Here is a 24476-nt window from a genome sequence, read left to right as displayed (position 1 = left end):
TCCATATTTTCTATTTTGCAAGAATTTATAAACCTTTTCAAGTTAACAGGATCCTCGTTGGTGGTCGTCTTATTCCTGTAAGTAACTTTGAAGAAGCAGGGGTGAAAGAGACTGTAGCGAGCATCAAGAGAACAAAGATCTGGTGTCATACTTCGGAATTCTCTGCATCTATCAGCCATACTTTTGGCATAATCTTAAGAGAAGAACAGTGTGTGACCTAACCAGGAAATACGCTTTATTGATTTAGGCGCTCAGAGAACTTTAAGGAGATCAGTATATTCCAGGAAATACAGGATTACACCTCTTGGACGTCTTGAAGAAAAGGCATGGACTGGTCGATGCCCCAGTCTTTGCGCACGCTGAATGTTTAGAGAGGTACCTCCTGGCAAATGTAACAACTTAGGAGGAACATTTTGGAATGAGGCGAGAGGATTCAATCCCTCCGTGCCCTCCGGTAGACCATATATACGCAGGTTATTCCTTCTGTTTCTGTTTCCCAAATCTTCAACTTGCTTCTGCAGAGAGGGAACTTGAGATTGAAGGGAGCTTACTTTACTGTTGGATGTAACGTAAGAAGATATATTCTGTTCTTCTGCAAGCAATCGTTCATCCATTTGAGACCATCTCTCACTAAGAAGTTGCAGTTTGGCATTTGTTTCTTCCATAAAGGGGTACAAAGCGCAGATTTCTTCAAGTAATAGGTCCATAGAAGCAGGAGAAAGCGACTTTGTGGGAAAAGGCGGGTCTATTTTTAAACGCTTTGTAGAAACTTTCCCAGAGTTCGCTGAAGCAGAAGCCATGCTCGTAGATGCGCCATTCTTTGACGGAGAAGCTAAAAAGTTCTACATTGCTGCAAACCTCGCAAAACTTAGAATATTTAACAATTCTATGCGTTGAGGGCAGGACAGAGGAGTCAAGTCTCCTCACTCTTCCCATATGCAAAGCAGCAGTTCCAAAGAACCTCCAAATTTAGCACTAGGGCTTGTGTAGAATCAGTGGAGTATGTCTACAACATACGAATAAGAAAAACAGATTTGGTGGTTGTAGAAATATGTTGAGGAATGCTCATGTTACCACACATTTGAAAAAGAAGAGTTAACAAGGAGTTAAAAAGATGGATGTCTTTTAATTATCCAGAATTGGCAGAAAGTTAAGAAAACTCCTTGAAAAAGAATAAATTAGGCATAACCCTGTGCACAGTGGCGTTGACAGTACATTCGGTGAGGACTTTCCCAAGCATGTCACTTCAGCGCTATGCTTCACTGAAAGGAAGCGGTTGCATCTTAAAACGGCAGTCGCTGCTGAGGAGAAAGATCGGGACTGAAAAAGGTGCAGGACCGAGACAGCAGGAGAGTCACGAGTACGAAGGCGGAAGAACACAACTTCCCATGACACGGGACCAGTGTACAGGCTTGCCAGGAGGTCCAGAGGTTCCCTGTAGCCGCGGACGACCCATGTTTATCCGACGAGAGCTACGTGGATGCTGTCATCTTCCTTGGGCGAAAAGCCACGCCCGCTGGAACCCACTCTTAAGATTAAGCAAAAGCAACTTCCCAGTTAAATCTTGCATTCTCCGTTCAACAAACAAAATTTTCTCTATAACCGAAAGGTAATCTCACGCAAGCAGGTCTGAGTTGCCTGAAATTAAATGGTGCTTCAGTCAAGCAATTCTGAATCAGCTTGAGCATAGGACCAGTCTTTGTAGAACAAAATATAGAGATCTATTTGGATTTCAGAGAGTAGGGACCAGATGTACAAAAGCTTTTTGCATTTCTTAATGGGCCGAATCACAATTTTTGCCCGTTAAGAAATGCAAAACAGCCTTTTCAAATGTACAACGGCCCAAAAACTGTTGCAATTTGCGATTTCTACCCGTTAGAAATGCGAATTGGGCATTTAGGAAATGCTATTACCATCAACTCGGAGTCGATGGTAACCATGAGCAAAATTTAAAAATGCATTTAAAAATGAATTTTTTAATTTGACATGAAGCACACATATTCACCTTGGGCATATGTGCACTTACATGTGCAATATGAATTTTGAAGTGCCTCCAGGCGGGTCTTAAGTCCAGTGGCACAATTGGGTTCGGATTTCCTAAACTGCAATTTACTATAAGGAAATCGCAATTTAGGAAATGCAAACTATTTCCTATTTGGCCCATAGGAAGGAATGCAATAGCAGTTCCCATTTGAGATTTCCTAACAGTGATTCCTACTCTGTAGGAATCACTATTAGGAACTCACAAATTTTGTACATACCATTTAGCAAAATAAGAATTTCGATCACCTGGCCCCCTAGGTGCTCTACAATGACTGCATCTTTGCAGGAAGTTAATACTGAAGGCAAGCTTATAAATGATAGTCAAAGTAGATTGATCCAAAATCATGTATAACATACTTGATATCTTGATCCATCTACAGAATAAAGGTGTTAAACATGTTATCCTATGTATTTCACTTCTCAGCGCTATATTAGTCTGCCACCAATGAGTCATCACTAATGCAAATGAGGCCAATCTAATGCTTTTTATTAACAACCTGCCCCTGAAAAGAATTCCACTTGATAGCACTACCTATTAACACTGGTTTCCCTGTATGCCAGATGATTCCCTGTTATATAAGTTACGAGGAACCTTGAAAATATACTTTAATAGTAAGAAATGTCACTATGAAATAATAGGAAAATGATCACAAATCAGCAAAGTACACTGATATATACTTTATGACGGTATTTTCTAGTGGTCATGATATTTTACTTGGACAAAATATGGGATATAATGAGACAAAATCTAAAAGTAAGTCAATATCATATATACGTCAATCAGTAAATAGTGACTATGCCCTGTAATTGACACTACACCACAAGCTGTCATACGTACCTTTATGCATGATTGAAAATGAGAGACAAAATATATCTGCTAGTGTAGAAATATAAATCATGCAAGTCAATGTCATTCCATTATTTAATCATCAGTGGATGTCAACCTTCATGAACTCCTAAAACTCATTATTGAAGGGGCTAGAGCTTTGTATACTACATGTTGTTTCAAATGACTGGATTCAATTGTTTCATTGTGAGTACTTCAAAATCTTTGCCCTTTATAGAAGTGGTTGGTGTTCTGGTGTTCCACAACACTAAGTAGAGGTTTTGATTTTTAAGAGGCTTTTAGGACGGACACAGTTAACAAGTGTGACTTTGAAGATCAAAAAAAATACCCATTACTAAAATCCAATTACCCCAACCCATTAACAAGAAATCATTTCCACATTTTGTTTATGTCTGTCACCATTGGGCCTTTCATTTCAATGCCCCAATCTCTAGCACATAATTCTGATTCTAGACACATTGGTGCCATACTGTGGATCTGCAAAAACAACAGTTGATGGACAGAATGCAGAACAATGTCATACATTCACCCCAGTACAGAGATCTGGGCCTAAATCCATTGTTTTTTTGCTCACCATGCCATTCCAGTTTGAACCCAGCCATATGCAAATCAGTCTTGACCCTGTGCCTCATGGGAACAGTCCAGCCCGAACTGCCAAGCCAGGTCCTCCCTGGACTGGAACCAAGCATGCTAGGACCGGTTTCGGGGTTTCACCCCTCTTCAGCCAGGATAGCTTGATTCCAGTGACTTGGAGAGCACGGGACTCACGTCTGAGCATACCCGTCCCACTCGGGGTGACAAATGCAAAAACAACAGTTGATGGACAGAATGCAGAACAATGTCATACATTCACCCCAGTACAGAGATCTGGGCCTAAATCCATTGTTTTTTTGCTCACCATGCCATTCCAGTTTGAACCCAGCCATATGCAAATCAGTCTTGACCCTGTGCCTCATGGGAACAGTCCAGCCCGAACTGCCAAGCCAGGTCCTCCCTGGACTGGAACCAAGCATGCTAGGACCGGTTTCGGGGTTTCACCCCTCTTCAGCCAGGATAGCTTGATTCCAGTGACTTGGAGAGCACGGGACTCACGTCTGAGCATACCCGTCCCACTCGGGGTGACAAATCCAAAAACAACAGTTGATGGACAGAATGCAGAACAATGTCATACATTCACCCCAGTACAGAGATCTGAGCCTAAATCCATCGTTTTGTTTGCTCACCATGCCATTCCAGTTTGAACCCAGCCATATGCAAATCAGTCTTGACCCTGTGCCTCATGGGAACAGTCCAGCCCGAACTGCCAAGCCAGGTCCTCCCTGGACTGGAACCAAGCATCCTAGGACCGATTTTGGGGTTTCACCCCTCTTCAGCCTGGATAGCTTGATTCCAGTGGCATGGAGAGCACGGGACTCACGTCTGAGCTTACCCGTCCCACTCGGGGTGACAAATGCAAAAACAACAGTTGATGGATAGACATGGCTTGGCAGTTCGGGTTGGACTGTTCCCATGAGGCACAGGGTCAAGACTGATTTGCATATGTCTGAACTGGGGTGGCGTGGTGGGCAAAATAACGATGGATTAAACCCAGATCTGTGACGGGGGGTGAATGTTTTGCCAATGTGCAACATTCCGTTCATCATCTTGTGTATTTTGCTGTTCGCCCTATGTGGGAAGGGTATGGCCAGACGTGGGTTCCGTGCTCACTATGCCACTGGAGTCAAACTATCCTGGCTGAAGAGGGGTGAAACCCCGAAACCGAACATTCCGTCCATCATCTTGTGTGTTATATTGTGGATCTAGCACTCTGTATGAAAGTTGCAAAGATTCATGGCACTTTTAAAGAAATGTACAACTGGTCAATAAACATTTAACAAAAGTCAAGGAGAAGGCAAGAATCTCATTCAAAATGTCCTCTCATGGAACTTCAGCAGAAATACTGATCTATATAGACGCACACAGGAAGATGAAACTAGGCACTATGACTGGTCATAGATTATACATTTACTAATTTAATCATTGTGAATGAAGAGAAGCCAGTGCAGTGAGTGAAGTTGAAGGCTGTATCTGAGCAGTGTTCCACAGGTGTGAGTATTCTCAAGGATAAACTACTGATCTTTGCTGTAACCCTGTATGCTCAAGTATTTTTGACCCTACGAGTTCATAATACTCAACCAACTTTTTTTTAATAAAGTCTCCTAACAAAGTATTATTTATAAGGTTGATTGTTATATCCTGATTCAATTTGACATACTTTCCAATGTAGTTCAAATTACATACTAGCCTCTGCATTGGGGAATCACTTCCTGGGTGTCAGCTTTTTATGTTGCACTTTATTGTACTTTAATATGTGCAATAGAACCAAAATATGTCAAGACAGATGAATTTCAGCCTATTTTTTTATGGCACTGCCTTTGTGTTTTCTTTATTGCTTTATTCGTGTGTTTAGTCAAATTTAGCAGTCACTTCGGATAGTATTTTTTTAAAGTAGTCAAATTACTATTAGAGTGTCACAGTTTCTGATTCTTTCTCAATATGTTCAATACATTTTGTTTTATATATAAACTGTTTTTATTATTTGAAAGAACAAAAATGTAGTCAGCAGGTAAGTCTCACATCGCATCCATGTGTTACAATAAGCATCCATCATAAGCGGCAAGGATACAAAGATTACATCATTACAGATCCTTTACATGACTCCCCTCTCCCCATTCCCTTCCCAGGTTAAGCATGTTGCAGGTCTATCAAGCGTTCATAATTTCTAGAGTGTTAGACCCATCGTGTTCATACCGCTGCCCAATAGCCCGTATAGTATCTGTTTCATCTTCCTCCATATCAATATGTTCAATACAGTTAAGCATTAATTTAATCTGTTAATCACTATCATTATTATCATGGAGTGTACCTCCATTATTACTTGATTGTTGTATAGTCCTTCTTGCATCTTGTATCTTCAGTTATCAAACTGTAATAGTTAATTTCTTATATTTCTTTGTTTACTGAAAATATATTAGATCCTGATATTGGGCACTAGCTGTCTAATACACGTTATTTTTTATCTTAATATGTTATTCTTTTTGCTTCCTCATTGTATCTTTTGTAAGCAGTTGTAGCTCTTATTTTTTTCTAGTTTTACAAGCAGATTTCTGAAATGATTGCCTGTTTTATAAGCAAATCTTATTATTCTCTCTAAACAATCCTGTATGGGTCTTATCCATCCACATGTCTATCACTCTTGCCAAGGTAAAATTGGAGCTTGTGAATGTAAATTTTTATTTCCCTGTATGGAATAATTCAATAATGTGTACCTCTTACTATTTACAGCTTTCAATCTTGCTTTCTCTAGTATCACAGTGGAGTAAGTCTTCTAAAATAGTGAAATAATTTCTCATTTTCCTCAGCAATTACTTGTTGGAGATTATCATGTTAATGTGTAGCGTTTGATTGTAAAGTAAACACTTAATTACAATTAATGGGTGTAATATTTATTTCGATCTGTCCGCTTTCAATAGATAGCAGTTAAGAAGTGTACACCTTCTAGTTTGATTTCAAAATCTAAATCTGAATAATTTTTCTGTGGCTTTCCCAAATTCAATGAAAATTGGACAAGTGAGTTCCCACAATTAAACTCCCAATGGAATGTAAAATATGTAAGTTCTTGTTCAGTTCCGTACTAGATTCCAAAACTATCACAACACATATTCCATAAAAGAATGTTGCTAAGACAATGTTTAGGGACAAAATATTAAATGTAAGTATTGACATAAGATCGGGCTATGCATTATTCATCGCTCAACACATTTTTTGTAAATAGTATTTTCCCTTATATTTACAGTAAACATATGAGATTGAAAATGGTTTGATTCGTTTTGTATTGTACGCAAAATATATTAATGTCCAGAAGTCTAAAGTAGTGGATTCTAAACAATAACTGAGAAAGAGATTTTGTTTTAATGGAAGTGCTCTGACCCATGTTATGAATTTTAAAAATCTAGGGCTCCAGCTCACTGCACTGACAAATGGGCCAGAAAGGAATATCTTAAATTCAACTGTGGCTGGTCTGCAGTCCTTTACTTTTCAGCTGCCATGACTTTTTATAATGCTAGGTATCTCAATATTGTTTGCTATATGGGGCTGGATATTGGGGACAGTGCAAAGTAAAATGTTTGTCTATTGCAGAAAACACGTTTTTCAAATAATTTTAGTTGATCAGTATTGTATATTGTATTGTGTTTTAATTAGTTTACTTGTGTTATGTATTAGTGCAATGTTTCAATGATTTTATATATTTTCTTTACTCAAATAAAACTATACATTTAAAGTTGAATATAAGAAGTACTAACTGTATTAGAAACAAGCCTTGACATTTTTTCCAGCATTTGTAAAAAATTAGGAACATATATTGATAAATAGCTGAAGTAAGGCAAAGTGAAGGTGCTGTCTTTTTATTCACACTATGAAGTACTAGAGCATCCGTTTTTGTGCAGTCACTGCAGAGTTTGTTTTACTTTTGATTTTACTTTTGATTAGTGAAAAAAAGTACACAATTTCCAAAGCCAGGAACATATATTATACTGGCTGGGCATTCCAGTACTTTGTTCTTGCAACAAAGTGACTCGTTTTGGTGGGTGCACGCTAACTGCTGTGGGATGTTTAGGCTGTAATCTAATATGTGAGACTTTTTGTTTTGGCATGCATCATAGTTTCGGGGTGAATCATATGAAAGGCTACAGCTTCAGAAATTCAGCTTTAAGAATCATCAATTGAATTCCTTTGCATGTGTTGCATAAGTGAAAGGTTAAAGTATATAGAGTATCTAATGCCATAATTCTCACTTAACTCTTAAATTTACTACTTCCAGATATGTTTTCAACTGCAATGCAAAAATTCCACTCCGCCATAAGAGGGATGACTATAAGGTGTTTGAGTGTGCCAAGATCATTGAGAGTTTTGCCAGCAAAGCCCGAAGCTTGGTCCCAGTACGGTACGAGGTTATTGTGGTAACTGGTTTCGAAAAGGGGGCTGGGACAGACGCCAATGTCTCAATCACTATTTTCGGCTCCAACGGAGACTCTGGTAAGCACCGGCTCACAAAAAAGTTCAAAAACCTGTTCGAACGTGGGAAAACAGACAGGTTCTTTTTGGAGACGCTGGATCTCGGCGAGCTGAAAAAAGTGTTCATCGAACATGACAACAGCGGCATGAATCCTGGCTGGCAGGTGGAACGTGTGGAAGTGACAAATACTGCTACTGCTGTGACCACTATATTCCCCTGCGGCAAGTGGCTGGACACAAACAAGGGAGACTGTCAAACATCCAGAGAGTTATTCCCAAGATATTAAGCACTGGTCCTGCAGTGGACCAAAAGAACTTCTGCAATGAGAATAACATTTTTTATGAGAGTTTAAAGAATCTTCCAAACATTTGTAAGCGAATACTTTTCTTTTTTACATCAGTACACATATCACTTTAAACTGAGACATTATGCACTAGCTGCATCAAAGGATTTTTTTAAAACTTAAAATATTCTGAAAAGAAGAGGTACTGTTTTTTAAGACAATAGAGTATTTTGTTATTATGTAAAGGTATTAAAATCTTCATTATTCTTCCATTTTGACTATAGGGTCATTCCAAACATTGTCACTTGGCCAATATTTGACATTAATACTCATTACCTCAAGAACCATTTTAAATGACTGCTGCATTTGAAAAAACCTTTCCACTCAGATCACAATCAAATACAATAAATGTCTGTTTAATCTTACTTACAAACTGCATGTAAATATTTTTGACTACATGAGTAAGTGGCATGGGTGTGTTAGTAAGAGTGAATTCTGACACAATCTCAAAATATGTAAAGCCTTGGATTATTTGAACTTCCATCCTTTGCTGCCAAATTTGATCATTCTTATTTGTTAGGGCAGCAACCAGCTGGAAATCAATCTTTGTTAATTTAAATTTGAGGCAAGAAGGTTTTTATGTTTCACTTTAATAGGAAACCATTATCAGAACAAAGGTTCTGTAATGTCAGAGTAGTATAAAAACAGGCCTCAAAACTGGTGCCCTGATAGATGCTGATCCGCCTCCTCCCCCGGGTCTCAAGAGATCCAATACAGGAGGTGAAACAGAAATCTACGATGTGGAAAAAGGTAAGGGAATGTCAAGCACCACATCCCGTCAACCCTGGGATTCCAAGCTTCGCTCTTGTTTGATGTCACTTTGAATACCTGGAGAAAACAACCCCGTTATTGACAGGTACTCATCTGTAACTTTATATATTCCAGCTAATAAAATGTAATGCTGATTTTTATCCCCTTGTCCTCATGTTATTTCTAAAGCATAAACCTAGCTATTATACATGGTCAAAGGCAATCTTAAAATCAGCAAGTAAGAAGCTTGAGTTGTGGCTGATTATTGCATTGTGAAGTAGTGTTATTTACCCCCTTGGCCGCTGGCTCCATCCCATGCTGAGACCTTTTTTGGCTCTTTGGGATAGTTCACACTCAGGGCTTCATAACCTTTTTCCACATAAGGTATCCACAAGAAAATTGCACCTTTTTGTCTGGGGATTCTAAAGGTATCAAGGGATTGTGGATTCCACTGGAAGTGACCGAGAAAATAGCCTCAATATATAGCTACATTTTGAGGTTTTTTGGGGGGAAAAAACAGGAAAGAAAGTGCTCTGGATAACTATGTCTGTTTTTTCCTAAACATGGCATCAACGGTTTGCTATGCTAAAGTTGCCATCTTCTCAGCTTTCAGGAATATGCAGGAATATGCAGAGTTGAATCAAAAAGGTTCATTTTTTACCACAGTTTTGGCATTTTTCAAGCAGGTGGCTCATTTATCCTATATTTTTGTTTCCTTTAACCTAGTTACAGTTTGTGGTGGAAACCAGTGAGAAACTCATGGATGACCCAGGAAAACTATATATTACTGAAAAGTAAACTAAATTCTGAATTCAGCAAAGGGTCATATGTGTAGATCCTTCCTGGGTTTCCCAAAGAAACTAATGGTTGAAATAAAGAAATATTGAAAATGAGTAGGAAAAAGCAGCCATTGTGACAATGGTTTCACCTGTAACTTTTTGTCACGATAGCCGATTTACAAAAGCAATGTTCCATTACGTTTGCTAGATCATTTTGGTTGTAGGGATATATAGGGTTTCTAGGTACTCCTAGACCCCAAGGTACCCAGAGTCAACAACTGAGCTGCACCATACAATGGTTTTTCATTGTGTATTGAGTAAAACCTCTCACCAGGTTGTTGTAGTCAGAATCCCTTGTAAACCTCAAACTTTAACTAAAAATAAGCATATTTTTCTCAAATTTCTATGATGGGAAGTTTTGGAAACAGTAGGGAGCCCCAAACATCCAGAACAGGGTGGTGTGCCTTGCGTCAATCCCATGAGGTTTTTTTTTTTACCTACAATGCCATGAAAATCTAAATTTTTGCCGGAAATCATGCATTTTCCTTACATTTCTGTGATAGAAACTTAGGAATCTAAAAAAATCCTACAACTCAACATTACTCCACTTGCAGTGATAAAAATGCTGTGCCACTTGTGTGGCTGGGCCCAGTGCCTGCGACAGGAACGGATCCTGGTGGCCGGCCTCGCTAGGAGCTGCACCGACACTCACCGGTCACGCACCCAACCTGGGGTTCATCCTGGACGCATCACTATCAATGACCCAGCAAGTCAACGCCGTATCCGCCTCCTGCTTCATCACCCTCCACATGCTTTGCAAGATCTACAGATGCATCCCCACCGAAACCAGAATCACGGTCACCCAGGCCCTCGTCCACAGCAGGCTAGACTACGGCAACGCCCTCAACGCGGGAATCATAGCCAAACTCCAGAAAAGACTTCATCGTATCCAAAACGCCTCCGCACGCCTCGTCCTCAACATCCCCCGCCACAGCCACATCACTGCCCACCTGAGAGACCTGTACTGGCTCCCCATCAACAAGAGGATCACCTTCAAACTCCTCACCCACGCTCACAAAGCACTTCACGACGCCGGACCAACATACCTCAACAAACGACTCACCTTCTACACTCCCAACCGCCAGCTACGATCCGCTGACCTCTCCCTAGCCACCATCCCACGCATCAACCGAACTACCACCGGCGGCAGATCTTTCTCCCACCTCGCTGCCAAGACATGGAACATGCTTCCCATCCACCTGCGACAGACCCAGGACCTCCTGACCTTCAGGAGACTTCTCAAGACCTGGCTGTTCGAGCAGTAGCAGTTTCTCTTCCCCCCACTTAGCGCCTTGAGACCCTCGCGGGTGAGTAGTGCGCTCTACAAATGTTTGATTGATTGATTGATCAAACTAAGGTCAATGGGAGCCCTTGAGTGGAGCTCCCCACTGACCTTGGTTTGATCCGTTTCTGCCATAGGCTCTAGGCCCAGCCACAAAAGTGGCACAGTGTTGTTATCGCCACAAGTGGGGCAATGCTGGGTGGTTTTGGAGTTGCCGGTCATATGCGTCCGGCGAACTACAACGATGTCTAGCTCCTGCAAACACGCATGTGCAGGAGCCTGCCAAAGAGTAGAAATCCTCCCGAATCCCGAGCAGAGATGCTTTGTGTTCCTGCTTCGAGGAGTGTAGCGCTTCCAGTCCTTACCTGTACATCCAGGTCCCTGCATCGATGTTTCTCTCGTCGATGCAGCGTCTCGTCTCCAGGCTCCGTTCTTCGGCACGCTCTGCTGTCTGTCTCCCCTGTCTCCCCAGTCTTCATTTCAACTCAGTGTCGGCTTCCTTCTTCAGAAAGTGGTGAGCTTCCTATACTAATTTCTCATGCATACTAAATTTTCTTTATTCCTTCAAAAAGATAATTAACGTTATTGCTCCGACCTCTTTTCTCTCTAGACACACCATATCTCTCCCCTAACAATACTTACCAGACATTCCGGAAGAAGGGAACAATTCAGGTAGATATATACACTACTCATAAAACCTGCATAGATAAAGTCACATTAGAGGTAGCAACACTTAACATACGTACCTTATTATCTATCCTTTTTTCTTGACAGATACCTTCCTTGGCTGTTTGGTTTTCGTCCTTGAGTGGGGTGCAGCATTTCTTCCCTCCTTGTTTTTCCCTTCTTCCCCAGGTTACCATTCGGTACTTAGACTTGGTTGGGTTTGTTTGGTGATTAGTGGAGTTTGAGGATCTTGCATCATTTGCCTGGTGTTCCTGTGGAGACGTGAGTAAACCCTGACAGAACGAGAAGCCCTAAAAAGTTTATTCTCCACCGGAACGTCATAGAAATGAGCCACGTGACGCATTCAGACCTAGCCCACATGTTGGGTAATCTCCAAAAAGAAACCCACACCTTATCCACTCGAGTAGATGCCCTACAACGGGGTATGGGGGCCGAATCTAATATAGGTAACATAGCAGATGGCACAGGGGTCTAATCTCAACCTTTTAGCACTAATATCCCTGTTGTACAAGTCACAGCTCCCCAGTCCTTCCCGTTGGCCCCACCTGAACGTTTTATAGGGGATCCCACCAAATTCGCTGCATTTATTAGTCAGTGCCAGCTCCACTTCATGTGTAAAGCTGCATGCTTTCCTAATGACCAAGCTAAGGTTGCGTTTGTACTTTTGTATCTGGGGGGTCTGCAGCCAATTGGTCCATACCTCTTATAGAAAGAAATGACCCATTGCTGCATAACTACGCCACCTTCAAGGGAGAGTTGAAGAAATTATTTGATAGGCATTCTTTCATGCAGTCTGTAGATTCGGAGCTGTTGAATTTGAAACAAGGTATGAAAGACTTAACAACCAATATTTCTACCTGTAATAGGCTGGCAGCAGCGGCTGGTTGGCCAGAACAAAAATATAGTGCCCTGTTTTATAGAGGGTTAAGAGATGACTTGAAAGACCTTTTAGCACAAGAGTCATGCTCTGCCCTTATAGATTTAATAGTCAAATTGGATCATAGAATCAGTGAAAGAAAAAGAGACAAGCATTGAAAATGCAACAGGTCTCGCCTTTCATTAAGTTAAAGCCATTTGCTTTGCTATACAATACCATTAGGAAAGCAAATGGCTTTAACTTAATCAAAGGCGAGACCTATTGCATTTTCAATGCTTGTTCCTTCGTAAGGTTGGGGTGTGACATATTACCCCTACTGCAGCGCAGGAGGCATCACAACTTTGCAAGTGGAGTGGGTACACTGGCACTAAATAGCAGAAACTTTTACCTTCAGTATTTCACACCTAGAACAGGAATTACGAGTTCCAGTATTTTGTAGGGAGCTTTATGCCCCAGTCAAAATCAAAAATCAAATCAAAAATCACTTTATTCGGTTTTGCAAAGAAGACCATAAAAGTTCATAGAAATACATTTCATACATTAGTTCAATTTAAAAAGACTGTTAAAAAATCATGAGTTTAAAATGCATTTTGTAAAATCATTAAAAGAAGAGGTTAGACTCTTACTACCAACACTTGTAGTCTCTTCATACATTTGATTTTCAGAGATTAGACCTATGGCGTATGCAAAATTTCAAAAAACGTACAGTTGCTTTTGCTATCAATTCATTTTCTAGATATTGTAACGCCAGATAGGCTGGGCGACATTGGCGTAGACCCCAATATTTAAATATGGGCAATAGCCATTGTCTGCGGGGTGCCTCAAAAAATGTACAAAATAAGACTGTATGTATTGTCGACTGCTTTGATTGGGTGTCACAAGGGCACAATGACATTTTTGATGACCAATCATTTTGTGTGGGAAAGCAGACCATTAAGTGGAACATGTTGAACCTGAAGCGTGTCAGAAGTAGTTTTTCAAATTGGGTCATGTTATACAGCAAATAGGGTTCAATGGATGATACTGTTTGGACTAATAGACTTTGTTGTACAGAGGATTTATGGATTTCTTTTAGCAGACGTGTTTGATGCAGGTGTGATAGACATGCTTTCCTCAGATCTCTTTTGGAAATACTGTATAAAGATGATGGATCTGTAAAATAATGACTGTGTCCCATATCTGTAAGAAAGGCTTTTACATAGGCTGTCCATTTCATCCGCCCGTAGTGCTCCAGCGTCTGAATGTCTTGAATGATGAGTCTGGTTAAATTGCATTGTTCAGTGACCCAAATTCTTCTCCAGAGCATTATAGGTTGTGTTCTTATAATGTCCTCTAGGTGGTCTATGCCCAGCTCTTCGTGACAGGCGTATGTTGAAGAATTTTTCGGCAGCCCCAATAAGAATCTTAAGAAGGCATTTTCTATTTTTTGTAATTCAGTCACGTTTGCGTAGCCCCATATCCCTGCCCCATAGATAGCAGTACTGACACATTTTGCCTTGTAGATTTTTAAGGTTTCTAGAGGGGGCTTGTGACCCAGTTTTTGGACAAATGTTCTCAAGGCCGCTGTTGTTTTTAGAAATGATAGTTTTCTCACCGAAATTGCCGCAATCCACTTAAATTTATCGTCAATGACAATTCCCAGGTATTGGTAAGTGGGTGTTCTTTCCAGGACTTCCCCTTTCACAAATAGTCTTTTAGGTTTCATGTTTTTCCTCCCCGCATGCATAGTAAAAGTTTTTTTAACATTTAAAAACAAGTTCAAACTTAACATGAATTCACAGTATCTATCCAATTCTCGCTGCAGTTCCACAGATGTTCTCGCTAAAATGACCGCGTCGTCGGCATATAGCAACGCGGGTATATGCCGACGACCGACCGATGGGAGGTCTCTACTTCCCTCAAGCAGTGCTGTCTCAAGGCCATTTGTGTAGAGGGTGAATAGAAAGGGGGCCAGTACGCATCCCTGTCTGACCCCCTTTTCTACCCAAAAGCTATCTGACAGTTGACCCTTTGTCCCGAATCGCACTCTGCCTGTTGTTCCAGTATAGAGTTCTCGTAGGAAATCTACAATAGGGGGATCTACTCCCATATTCAACAGGATCGTCCACAGCCTTGAATGTATAACACAATCGAAGGCTGCGGATAGGTCCACATACACCATGTGAAAGGCACTCCCCTTGGCCTCTAAGTATTTTCCTGCCAATAGGGTCAAGTTTAGTGCTTGATCCACAGTGCCTAGGCCTTCGCGAAAACCATATTGTATGTCTGATATGACATTGTTAGTGACTGCCCACTCCTGGAGTCTCTCGAGAATTATCCGACCAGCGACCTTCCCGAGAGAGTCCAGGAGGGAGATAGGCCTATAACAAGTTGGTGAGTTTCGGTCTCCCCTTTTAAAGATCGGGACGAGTACAGAGGTCTTCCATGATTTAATCAGGCCTTCTTCTAGGGAAGCGTTTAAGACATTTGTCAGGAGCGGGGACCAGAGTTCTTCCTCGTATTTATAGATGTCAACGGGAACCCCGTCGGGCCCCGGGGCTTTGCCTAATTTAGTGGATCTTAATGCTTTCTGTACCTCGTCATGCGTAAACTGCAGGTATGCCCCAGTCTATTCATTAACCGCCATAAAAGCGGGGGCATTTATCATCAAATTGAAGACAACACAGTCGTCTTGGGAAAGCTGCGTTGACCTCGTCAAGGTTCGAACGAGTGACCGACCAGGAGGTAACAGCGCATGTCAGCGGCGAGCGTTTAACTGACGGAGCATTAGACAGATCAGCGTGTTAATCAGTGGACGGAGGAGCGCATCAGAGAGCAGTGCCAGAGAGGAGAGAAGCTCACGCATGCATTTATACAGCAGCTGCTGTCGGAAACCGTGACAGCTCAACCTTGGCTAACAGAGCCCTAAATTTAGAACTACATTAGCATTCGTTATGTCGTGACAAGCATCTATTCTACATGAAAATGAATGCAAAATCGAACAGCTCTTGTACCTGTTGCATTTTCACCTCGTATATAGAACAAACTATATGTTCCCTCAGTTATCGGCACGTTTTTTTCATCATTTTATGTCACCCTTGTTATGATGTTCATTGCAAGGTACCAGGCGCATTGTTTCACCCCAACTATGCGGAGTATGACTCACGAATCAATTCACCCGTTCACAGATTTGACCCCGGCGGTGCACTTTGCCTTTCATCCTTCTACGGTCGATAAAACAAATTCCGGTAGGTAACACTCACCTGTTTAAAAGTGCAAGATGACGCTGGGCTAGAAATGGGCTTTATAAAATCCACGATAAAAAATCGTAATTAGCTGCATTATGCCTGAGCATACGTATTTTCAGTTTCACCCCCAATTGACTGTGTAGCACTGTTTTATTTGTGCCCTTGGGACTTAAATGAACCCAGAGACCCGCGTAAGAATTGTGGCTTCTCTACGTACACGAATTGTGTGAGTTTGTGCAGGTCACTATCTCTGCTGGCTTCACAGTTTCCTCACCTGCCAAAATGTCGGTGCACCAATCGGCGTCTCGGTAACGTGCAGCGCTGCGCGACTTCTGCTCGGCAGAGAAGGTGCGCACAACACCTCAAAACACTGAAGTTTCTGCTCCTCCGATCCAAAGTCACCTATCGCAAGCAAGAACGCCCCTCCTGCGTAATCCACTACCGGGTGCAGCTTGGACACGAATCTTGCGTTCACCTCCATGCTGGTCCTCCTCTTAAAATAGCGTTAAGTTCAGAAAAGATGATGTCCTGCTCTGCATCTTCTCCTCGCTTCCGGGCTGTGCGGGTACTATTAGCTCTCTGTGGAGCCAGGGTCTGCAGGAAGCAACAGGTCACTGAAGGCGAGAAGGAGGAGAGAAGGGCAGATAAATGGGGGAGTGGGATGCAGCGTCCAAGGCAGCCAGTAGGAGGGTATCTGTCATCCCTGAGGCCGGGGTGGGGTATGGGGGGGAGTGGTGTGGTTTGGAGAAGAGATGCGCTACTGAGCTGAATGCAAGGACCCTACCCCGCAAGGGTAGCCCCTCTCCTCCTAGCACCGGGTTTGAAAAAGCACGCTCCGCTTTCACTTTCGTCTGTCGTGAAAGCTTTCTTGTCTTTATGGGGCCATGTGTTTTGAAACACATGGCCCCATAAAGATAAGAAAGCTTTCACGGCAGAAGGAAGGCAGACGAGCCCGTCCAAATAGGACGGCTCAGAAAGACGAACTAAAACGTCACCAACACCTCTTTTCCAATGGCTGGCCACCGTTTAGCATAAACGGTGACCCCAGCCAATGGAAAAGAGGGGCGGGCTTAATGCCCTTTACAGAAAATACCCCAAATCATTAAATCTCGCCAGCGAGACTGCGCATGTGCGCAGCCCACGCCAAGCGAGACCTAAAAAAGGACGGTCCGAAGGCTGTGTTTTCACATATAAAGAGAAAAAAACAGATCTAGAAAAAAACCGTAGAAGAACCAGAACCTATGCAGATTGGTAGCATTAGTGAAGAAGAAAAGCAGCGAAGACGTAACAAAAAATTATGCTTCCATTGCGGAAAACAGGGCCATTTTCTTAGGGAATGTCTTGCCAAACCCAATCAGAAAAGATCTTTGTAAAACTGGTAAGCCCAAAGTCTCCTGAGACAAAGGCTTTGGGTAGTTCAGGAGTAATTTTCTCACTGACTAAAGCAGTTTTGTCTTCACCTCATCATTTTCTCCTAACCTCTTGGTTACTTTGGGGGCATCAGAGTATGGACCATAAAGTAATGGTGGATTCCGGTGCCACTGGTAACTTTATGGACTTGAGTTGGGCACACAAGAATAATATTCCCATGGTATCGAAAACCCTCTTGGGAAGTAGTCACAACCATAGATGGCAGTAATCTTAAGACTGGTCCAATTACACACACAACTGGTGATGTAACATTGATAATCGAGGAAAAACATCAGGAGAAGATGACATTTGATCTTGTTCAATCTCCTCAGTTCCCTGCCATATTAGGCCTACCTTGGTTGTGTAAGCACTGTCCCTTTATTAACTGAAAGAAAATTACATTGACTTTTAGCCCTGACTATTGCGACCAACATGTCTTCCACATTACCTACAAGCAAGAGGAGATAGCAGTACTTACCAGCTCTGTATTGTCTGAGCTACCCGTTTATCATGACCTGAAAGAGGTGTTTGATCAAGAGAAGGCTACTAGCCTCCTCCCCCACAGGCCCTATGACTGCAGAATTGATCTGTTCCCAGGTGCTTGCATACCTTGTAGTAGGATTTATGCCTTAACTGAGAAAGAGAATGTGTACTTGCGAGATGACTTGGATGAAATGCTTAGAATTGGGTTCATTCGCCCTTCCAGATTACCGGCCTCTTCTTTCTTTTTTATACCTAAACAAGAGGGGGGCCTTAGGTGTTGCATTGATTATAGAGCACTCAATAATGTCACGGTTAAGAACCGGTATCCCCTACCACTCATACCCTCTCTCCTTGATCAAATTAAAGGGGCTAAAATATTCACCAAGTTTGGTTTATTTGAATATTTGGTAATGCCTTTCGAATTATGTAATACCCCCTCAGCTTTTCAGTTTTTTATCAACGAAGTTCTGAAGGATATGTTGGATCTTTTTGTAATTGCATACATAGATGATATTTTGATTCATTCTTAATCAATATAAGAAAATAAAACCCATGTCAGAAATGTCCTTGAACGCTTACGAGATAACCAGCTATACTGTAAATTAGAGAAATATTGATTCCATACCTCTCAGGTCTGCTTCCTTGGATTCATCGTATCCCCTAACGGAATTAGTATGGATCCACAGAAAGTGGAAGCTATCACACGTTGGCAGGCTCCAAAGAGCATCAAAGACATTTAGTGCTTTCTTGGCTTTGCCAACTTTTACAGACACTTTATTAATAACTTTTATGATCTAGTTTCCCCTATTACTCGCTCCTAAAAACGGGGATTAAGTTTCATTGGACACCAACCGCTGAGGAAGCTTTCTGTAAACTAAAAGAAGCATTTATACAAGCACCCATACTGAGAAATCCTGATCCTTCTCAACCCTTTGTGGTGGAGACCGATGCCTCCCAAATGGCTGTTGGAGGGGTCCTGTCCCAGGTAGACCCAACTACTGGATGTCTTCATCATGTGGCATATTATTCAGACATATTAACACCTGCTGAATTGAATTACAATATAGGAGACAAGGAATTACTAGCTATAAAGAAGGGTTTGAGGAGTGGAGACAGTATCTTTTAGGGGCCAACCACAGAATAACGGTTCTTACAGATCACCATAATTTGCAGTTTCTAAAATCAGCCCGAGCTTTAGCTATGCATCAACTGCGTTGGACGCAATTCTTTAGCGATTATAACTTTGTTATACAATTCCGAGTAGGAAAGAAAAATGGAAAGGCGGATGCTTTGTCCCGTTTAGGTTATGACTTCGAAGAATCACAGAGTGACCCTCCCCCTAATAGATCAAGAAAGCGAATAATTGGTGCTATTTGTTCAGAAGGGGAGTTCTTAAAATCAGTAAAAGAGGCACAAGAATCTATAAAAGTAGAAGAATTAATGCAAACTCAAGAGGTCACTAAAAATCAGAATTTATATTATGTCCAAGGAGGCCTGGTGCTTCCTACACATAACCTCCAGCAACTAGCCTTAGAATGGGGTCACACCCATTTTCTTTCAGGTCATCCTGGGTATAAAAGGACTATGGAAAAACTGAAAAGAAACTTTTGGTGGCCCAATATGGGGAAGGACGCTAGAAAATACATACAAACTTGCCATTTCTGTGCTCAAGGGAAGGCTTCATATCAAGCCCCTGCCGGATTATTAAGACCCCTGCCCACTCCACCTAACCCCTGGCATACAGTATCTATGGATTTTTTTGTGGACTTACCGAAAACAGCTCAGGGAAACACTCCTTGTAGTGGTCCATTTATTAACAAAGATGGCCCATTTCATCCCATTGAAAGCAATTCCAACCTCTAAGATATTAGCTTCCTTGTTTGTCCAACACATTGTTCGCTTACATGACCTTCCCTCTATTCTTATATCCGATAGGGATGCTCAATTTATTTCCAAATTCTGGAGAGGAATGGGTACTCTATTACAAATGGATGTAAGATTGTTCTCTAGCCATCATCCTCATACAGATGGCCAAACAGAGAGGGTGAATCAATGTTTTGAACAGTATATTCGGATTTCAGTCTTTACACTCTTCATTAGGCTGGGATACACTGATATGGGCTGCTGAATTTTCATATAACAATAAATATCACTCCTCTACTGGTTATTCTCCTTTCTATTGTACTTACAGTTTTCACCCACGAACCATACTCTCTCCACTGTCTTCCTCTTGTTCGACTCCTGCACCTCTTGATTTTGTAAAAAACTTACAAGACATACACAAAATGGCAATAATTAACGTAAAAAAGCTAAAGTTAATTACAAAGAAAAAGCAGATCTCCATAGATGCCCTGAGCCTATGTACACCCTCGGAAAATAAGTATGGATATCTACTAAGAACCTTGCCTTGAAAGGGCATTGTAAATTTAAACCTAAATATATTGGACCTTAAAAGAAACGCAAGGTTATAAATCCTGTTGTTTTTAAAATTAGACCTCCATGCTACATTAAAGATACATCCAGTGTTCCACGTCTCTCTCTTAAAACCTGTAGAACCTGGCAGCCGTATCCCTAATATTCCAGCTCCAGTACTCGTAGGCAATGAACCTGAATATGAACTCGGGGCTATCATTGACTCTAGAAGGGTGAGACATAAACTTCAGTATTTAATACATTGGAAAGGATACGGTATTGAAGAGCGTAGCTGGGAACCATCCAGCCAAGTATATGCCCCTCGTCTACTGCGTCTATTTCACAGAAGACATCCTGATAAACCTAAGCCGGTAGGGAGGCTCATAGAGGGGTGTACTGTCGGAGTTGCCGGTCATACACGACCGGCGAACAATAACGATGACTGGCTCCTGCAAACACGCAAGCGCGGGAGCCAACCAAAGAGCACAAATCCTCCTGAATCCCAAGCAGAGATGCTTCGCTTCCCTGCTTTGGGAACGAGTGTAGCTCTTCCGGTCCTTACCTGCACTTCCGGGTCCCCACATCAGCGTTTCTCTTGTTGGCAAAGCGTCTCATCTACAGGTTCCGTTCTTCTTCAGTACGCTCTGCTTTCTGCCCCACCCCCAGTCTGCGGTTGAACTCAGTGTCGGCGTTCTTCTTCAGAAAGCGGCGTCTACTCTCGTAGCACCACCCTCCCTGTCTTTAGGCACTGCTTTGGAATCCTGAAAAGAATAAGGAGGAAAAACAAACCTGCACAATTCATTTTTGGGTGACAGCGCCTGCACACTGAATATACCAATTACTAATATTTTTATGTTTTATGTTATGTTTATGTTACTTATTTGACATGGACTTGGTGATTTATGAAGATTTGCTTTTCTTTTATTCCTGAAAAGATAAGGAATTTCGTTAGACTCCCCTGAAGTTTAGGTGGAGTACATGTCTAAATGCTTCCGATTGAATCAAAACTACCTTAATAGCATCAATGATACAAGGCAACCACAACTTTCTTTTTTGGTGAGCTTCCTATACTAATTTATCTTGCATACTACATTTTCTTTATTCCTTCAAAAAGATAACTAACTTTATTGCTCCGACCTCTTTTCTCTCTAGACACACACTATCTCTCCCCTAACACTACTTACCAGAAGTTCCGGAAGAAGGGAACAATTCAGGTAGATATATACATTACACAAAAAACCTGCATAGATAAAGTCACATTAGAGGTAGCAACACTTAACCTTATTATCTGTCCTTTTTTCTTGACACAGACCTTCCTTGGCTTTTTGGATTTTGTCCTTGAGTGGGGTACAGAGTGGAACCTTGTTTCTTCCCTCCTTGTTTTCTCCCTTCTTCCCCGGGTTACCATTCAGTACTTAGACTTGGTTGGGTCCGTTTGGTGATTAGGGGAGGTTGAGGATCTTGCATTATTTACCTGGCGTTCCTGACAGGTGGTAGGAATTTTTAGATTCCTTCAAATTCTGGAAGTTTCCATCACAGAAATGTAAGGAAAACGTGTGGTTTCAGGCAAAGTTTGAGCTTTGCATGACATTGTGTGTAAATATATTGCATAGAATTCATGCAAAGCACACCAACCTGAAATTGCCTGGTTATCTGCTTTTGAAAAATGCCTGTGGTTAGTAGGTATCCATGGGTGGCGACCGAGCTCAGCCCCAAATCAAATTCTGCTGCTACCCCCTATTGCTGATCTCTCCACGTAGCACTTTAGGGTCTTTTGTGTCAAGGTCCCTTGACTCACCTACACAAGTAAGGTACCATTGTTATTGGAGACTTGGTGGAAAACTGTGTGGGAGTAACATTTTGGCTCCCCACTGATTCCAGAAGTTTTCCCCACAGAAATTAGAAGAAAATATGTTTTTAGTCAAAGACTGAGGTTTGCAGGGCATTGTGTTTAAGAAAATGGTGTCTAGAGTAGTGTGTGATGCACACTACCCTAGACTCTGTCCAAAAAGTGCACTGTTCACCATTGCAAGTGGGACGATATTGGGAGTTAGCCATATTCTCCTGGCCCATACTTAAAACAACATCCAAAAGAATCAAATTTCCTCTCGCTTGCCCTTGGAATGGGATGCTTTAGTCCGTAGGGAAGCAGAAAGAATGTTGAGATTTTAGTGGTTAGGCTGGGGCCTGATGTTAGGATGGGCAAGACCCACTCCATTATTTTATGGGGTGGGTCCAGCCATACAATAGGCCCCCGGGGGGGGGGGGGCAGAAAGACTGCTGACCCATTTAGTTGGGGTGAGGGCATAGCACTCCCCACCCAAATTTTGTTTTTAAACTTTCCCTGGCGTCTAGTAGGCTTTCTGCCCTCCCTCGGAGGTAATTGCCCCAATATCTCACCAAAGGGGGGGGGGGGAACTGTTGCCCCATTTACTTGCTGTGGGGACGTGGCCATGCCCAGGCTGGGCAGTCCCCACCTCTATATTTAAAAACATTAATAAATCCTGGCTTCTAGTGGGCTTTCTCCCCCCCCCCCCCCCGGGAGGCAGATCGGCGGTAAGAATGTTGCCCCATTTAGTTTAGTTGGAGGCAGCCTTCACCCCTATATTTTAAATGAATACATTTCCTGGCGTCTACTGGGCTTTCTGCCCCCCTGGTGTGCAGCTCCGGGATAACTACCCCAATCTGCCCCCCAAAGGAGCAAAAAGACTGTTGCCCCATTGATTTGGAGTGGGGCCATAGCCATGACCATGCTGGCCAGCCACCACTCCTGTTTTTCTAAAAAAATAGAAAAATCCCTTGTGTCCAGTAGACATTCTGCTCTACCCAGATGTGGGGGGATAGGCGCAGATCGGGGATAGCAAAAAGACTAAAATGTACGAATTGCCAAGGGGAGCACAAGCCCTTGCCCAAGAGGCAGCTCCCACTATCCCGAATCTCTAGTGGGTGGAACACTGCTTGGGGATCGCTCGCCTGTGGCTATCCCCAAGCAGGGATCCACTGGGCAGAGTTAGCATTAGAAAGGGGAGATTCTCCCCTTTCTAACAATACCTCTTCCGTGAGATTCAGTGCTCAGGGGGCTAGGTTATGCCCAAGTGCAATGATTCAGTGAGGAAAAATTAGCCCATTGGTTTGTTTTACTTTCACTTTTACTGCAATGACATCAGCGCACCCTGATTGTCATTGCAGAAAAAAAACAATCAGGCTCTTCCCAAGCAGCCTGGTGTAAAAAAGGCCCCTTTTATGGTGCAGAGCACCAGAGGGGCCTTTAAGTACCTTCCCAGTGTCAACCAATGGCTGACACCTGCACTGAGGAGGTAGTGCGACTGTCTTCCATTGGCCGATGGCCCCACTTAATGGTTAAAAAGATGAGTCTTGAACTGTTTCCTAAATTGGAGTAGCATAAGGACGTTCTTGTTTGATAGAGGGATGTTGATCTAGATCCTCATGGCTTAGATGGAAAAGGCCTGTTGTCATTTTCTTTTTCTTTTTCACACTTCCTAATCTGAAGTCTGATGCTGTCCTACCGGCGCATGTTCTGAGAACCACTAGAGATTGTGAGCTTGTCTACAAGAAACATAGGGGTGCTGGTTGGGATGATTTGTAAATGGTGCAACTAGTTTTAAAGATAGTGAGGGCGGCAAGGGGAGCCAATGGAGTTCAATCAGGATGGGGGTGATGTGCTCATATTTCTTCAGACCCTGGATGAGATGTGCTGTGAAGAAACATTTTGACTTCCTTTAGAAAAGAGAGCTGGTGCCAGGCTATCCTTGTATTTTTGGCAATGTGTTCCTTGAGGGAGAAGTTGGAGTTCAAGGTGAATCCAAGTGATTTGGCGTTCAGTGAGAGTTGAAGTTCTAAGCCATCAAGGTTAATGTCATTGACCCAGGTTTGTTCTTGGGAAATAATATGAATTCTGTCTTGGTTAAGATGAACTTCAGGTAGGAGCTGCAAATCCAGGTCTGGGTAATGTGCTAGTAGTGTTTGATGTGGTGGATGTCTAAAGCACAGGAATCTTGCTTTTAGAGTTGCGTATCATCAGCATATTGGTGAATCTTGATGCTCTTATCTGTGAGTAAAGCACCAAGCAGCTCTATTAAAAGGTTGAAAACGACAGCAGACAGTATGAAATCCTAGAGACTCCACATGATGGAAATCTTTTGTTACCTGGAGCTGCCCATGTGAACAAACTGGTGCGGGTCAGAAAGAAAGGAGGAGAA

General features: G+C 42.2%; 1 protein-coding gene and 1 long non-coding RNA gene across 2 annotated transcripts in view; one reads left to right on the top strand and one right to left on the bottom strand.

Annotated features, from left to right (window-relative positions):
• Positions 1 to 9234, top strand: part of LOXHD1 (lipoxygenase homology PLAT domains 1) — a 1221805-nt gene extending 1212571 nt beyond the window's left edge. Inside the window, exon 47 of the mRNA XM_085629301.1 lies at positions 7752 to 9234. Coding sequence (XP_085485427.1) covers positions 7752 to 8232 — 481 coding nt within the window. The 3' untranslated portion in view covers positions 8233 to 9234. The remainder of the gene's footprint in view (positions 1 to 7751) is intronic.
• The window catches only part of LOC146863912 (uncharacterized), a 347433-nt gene extending 327323 nt beyond the window's left edge, over positions 1 to 20110 (bottom strand). The window contains exon 1 of the long non-coding RNA XR_014969650.1: positions 20034 to 20110. This is a non-coding gene — a long non-coding RNA (uncharacterized LOC146863912). The remainder of the gene's footprint in view (positions 1 to 20033) is intronic.
• Between the last annotated feature and the right edge of the window lie 4366 nt (positions 20111 to 24476).

The sequence above is a fragment of the Triturus cristatus genome, chromosome 2_1, assembly GCF_964204655.1.
Source record: "Triturus cristatus chromosome 2_1, aTriCri1.1, whole genome shotgun sequence".
Lineage (NCBI taxonomy): Eukaryota > Metazoa > Chordata > Amphibia > Caudata > Salamandridae > Triturus > Triturus cristatus.
Note: the sequence above shows the minus strand (reverse complement) of the source record. Positions and strands in the feature narration are given on the sequence as shown.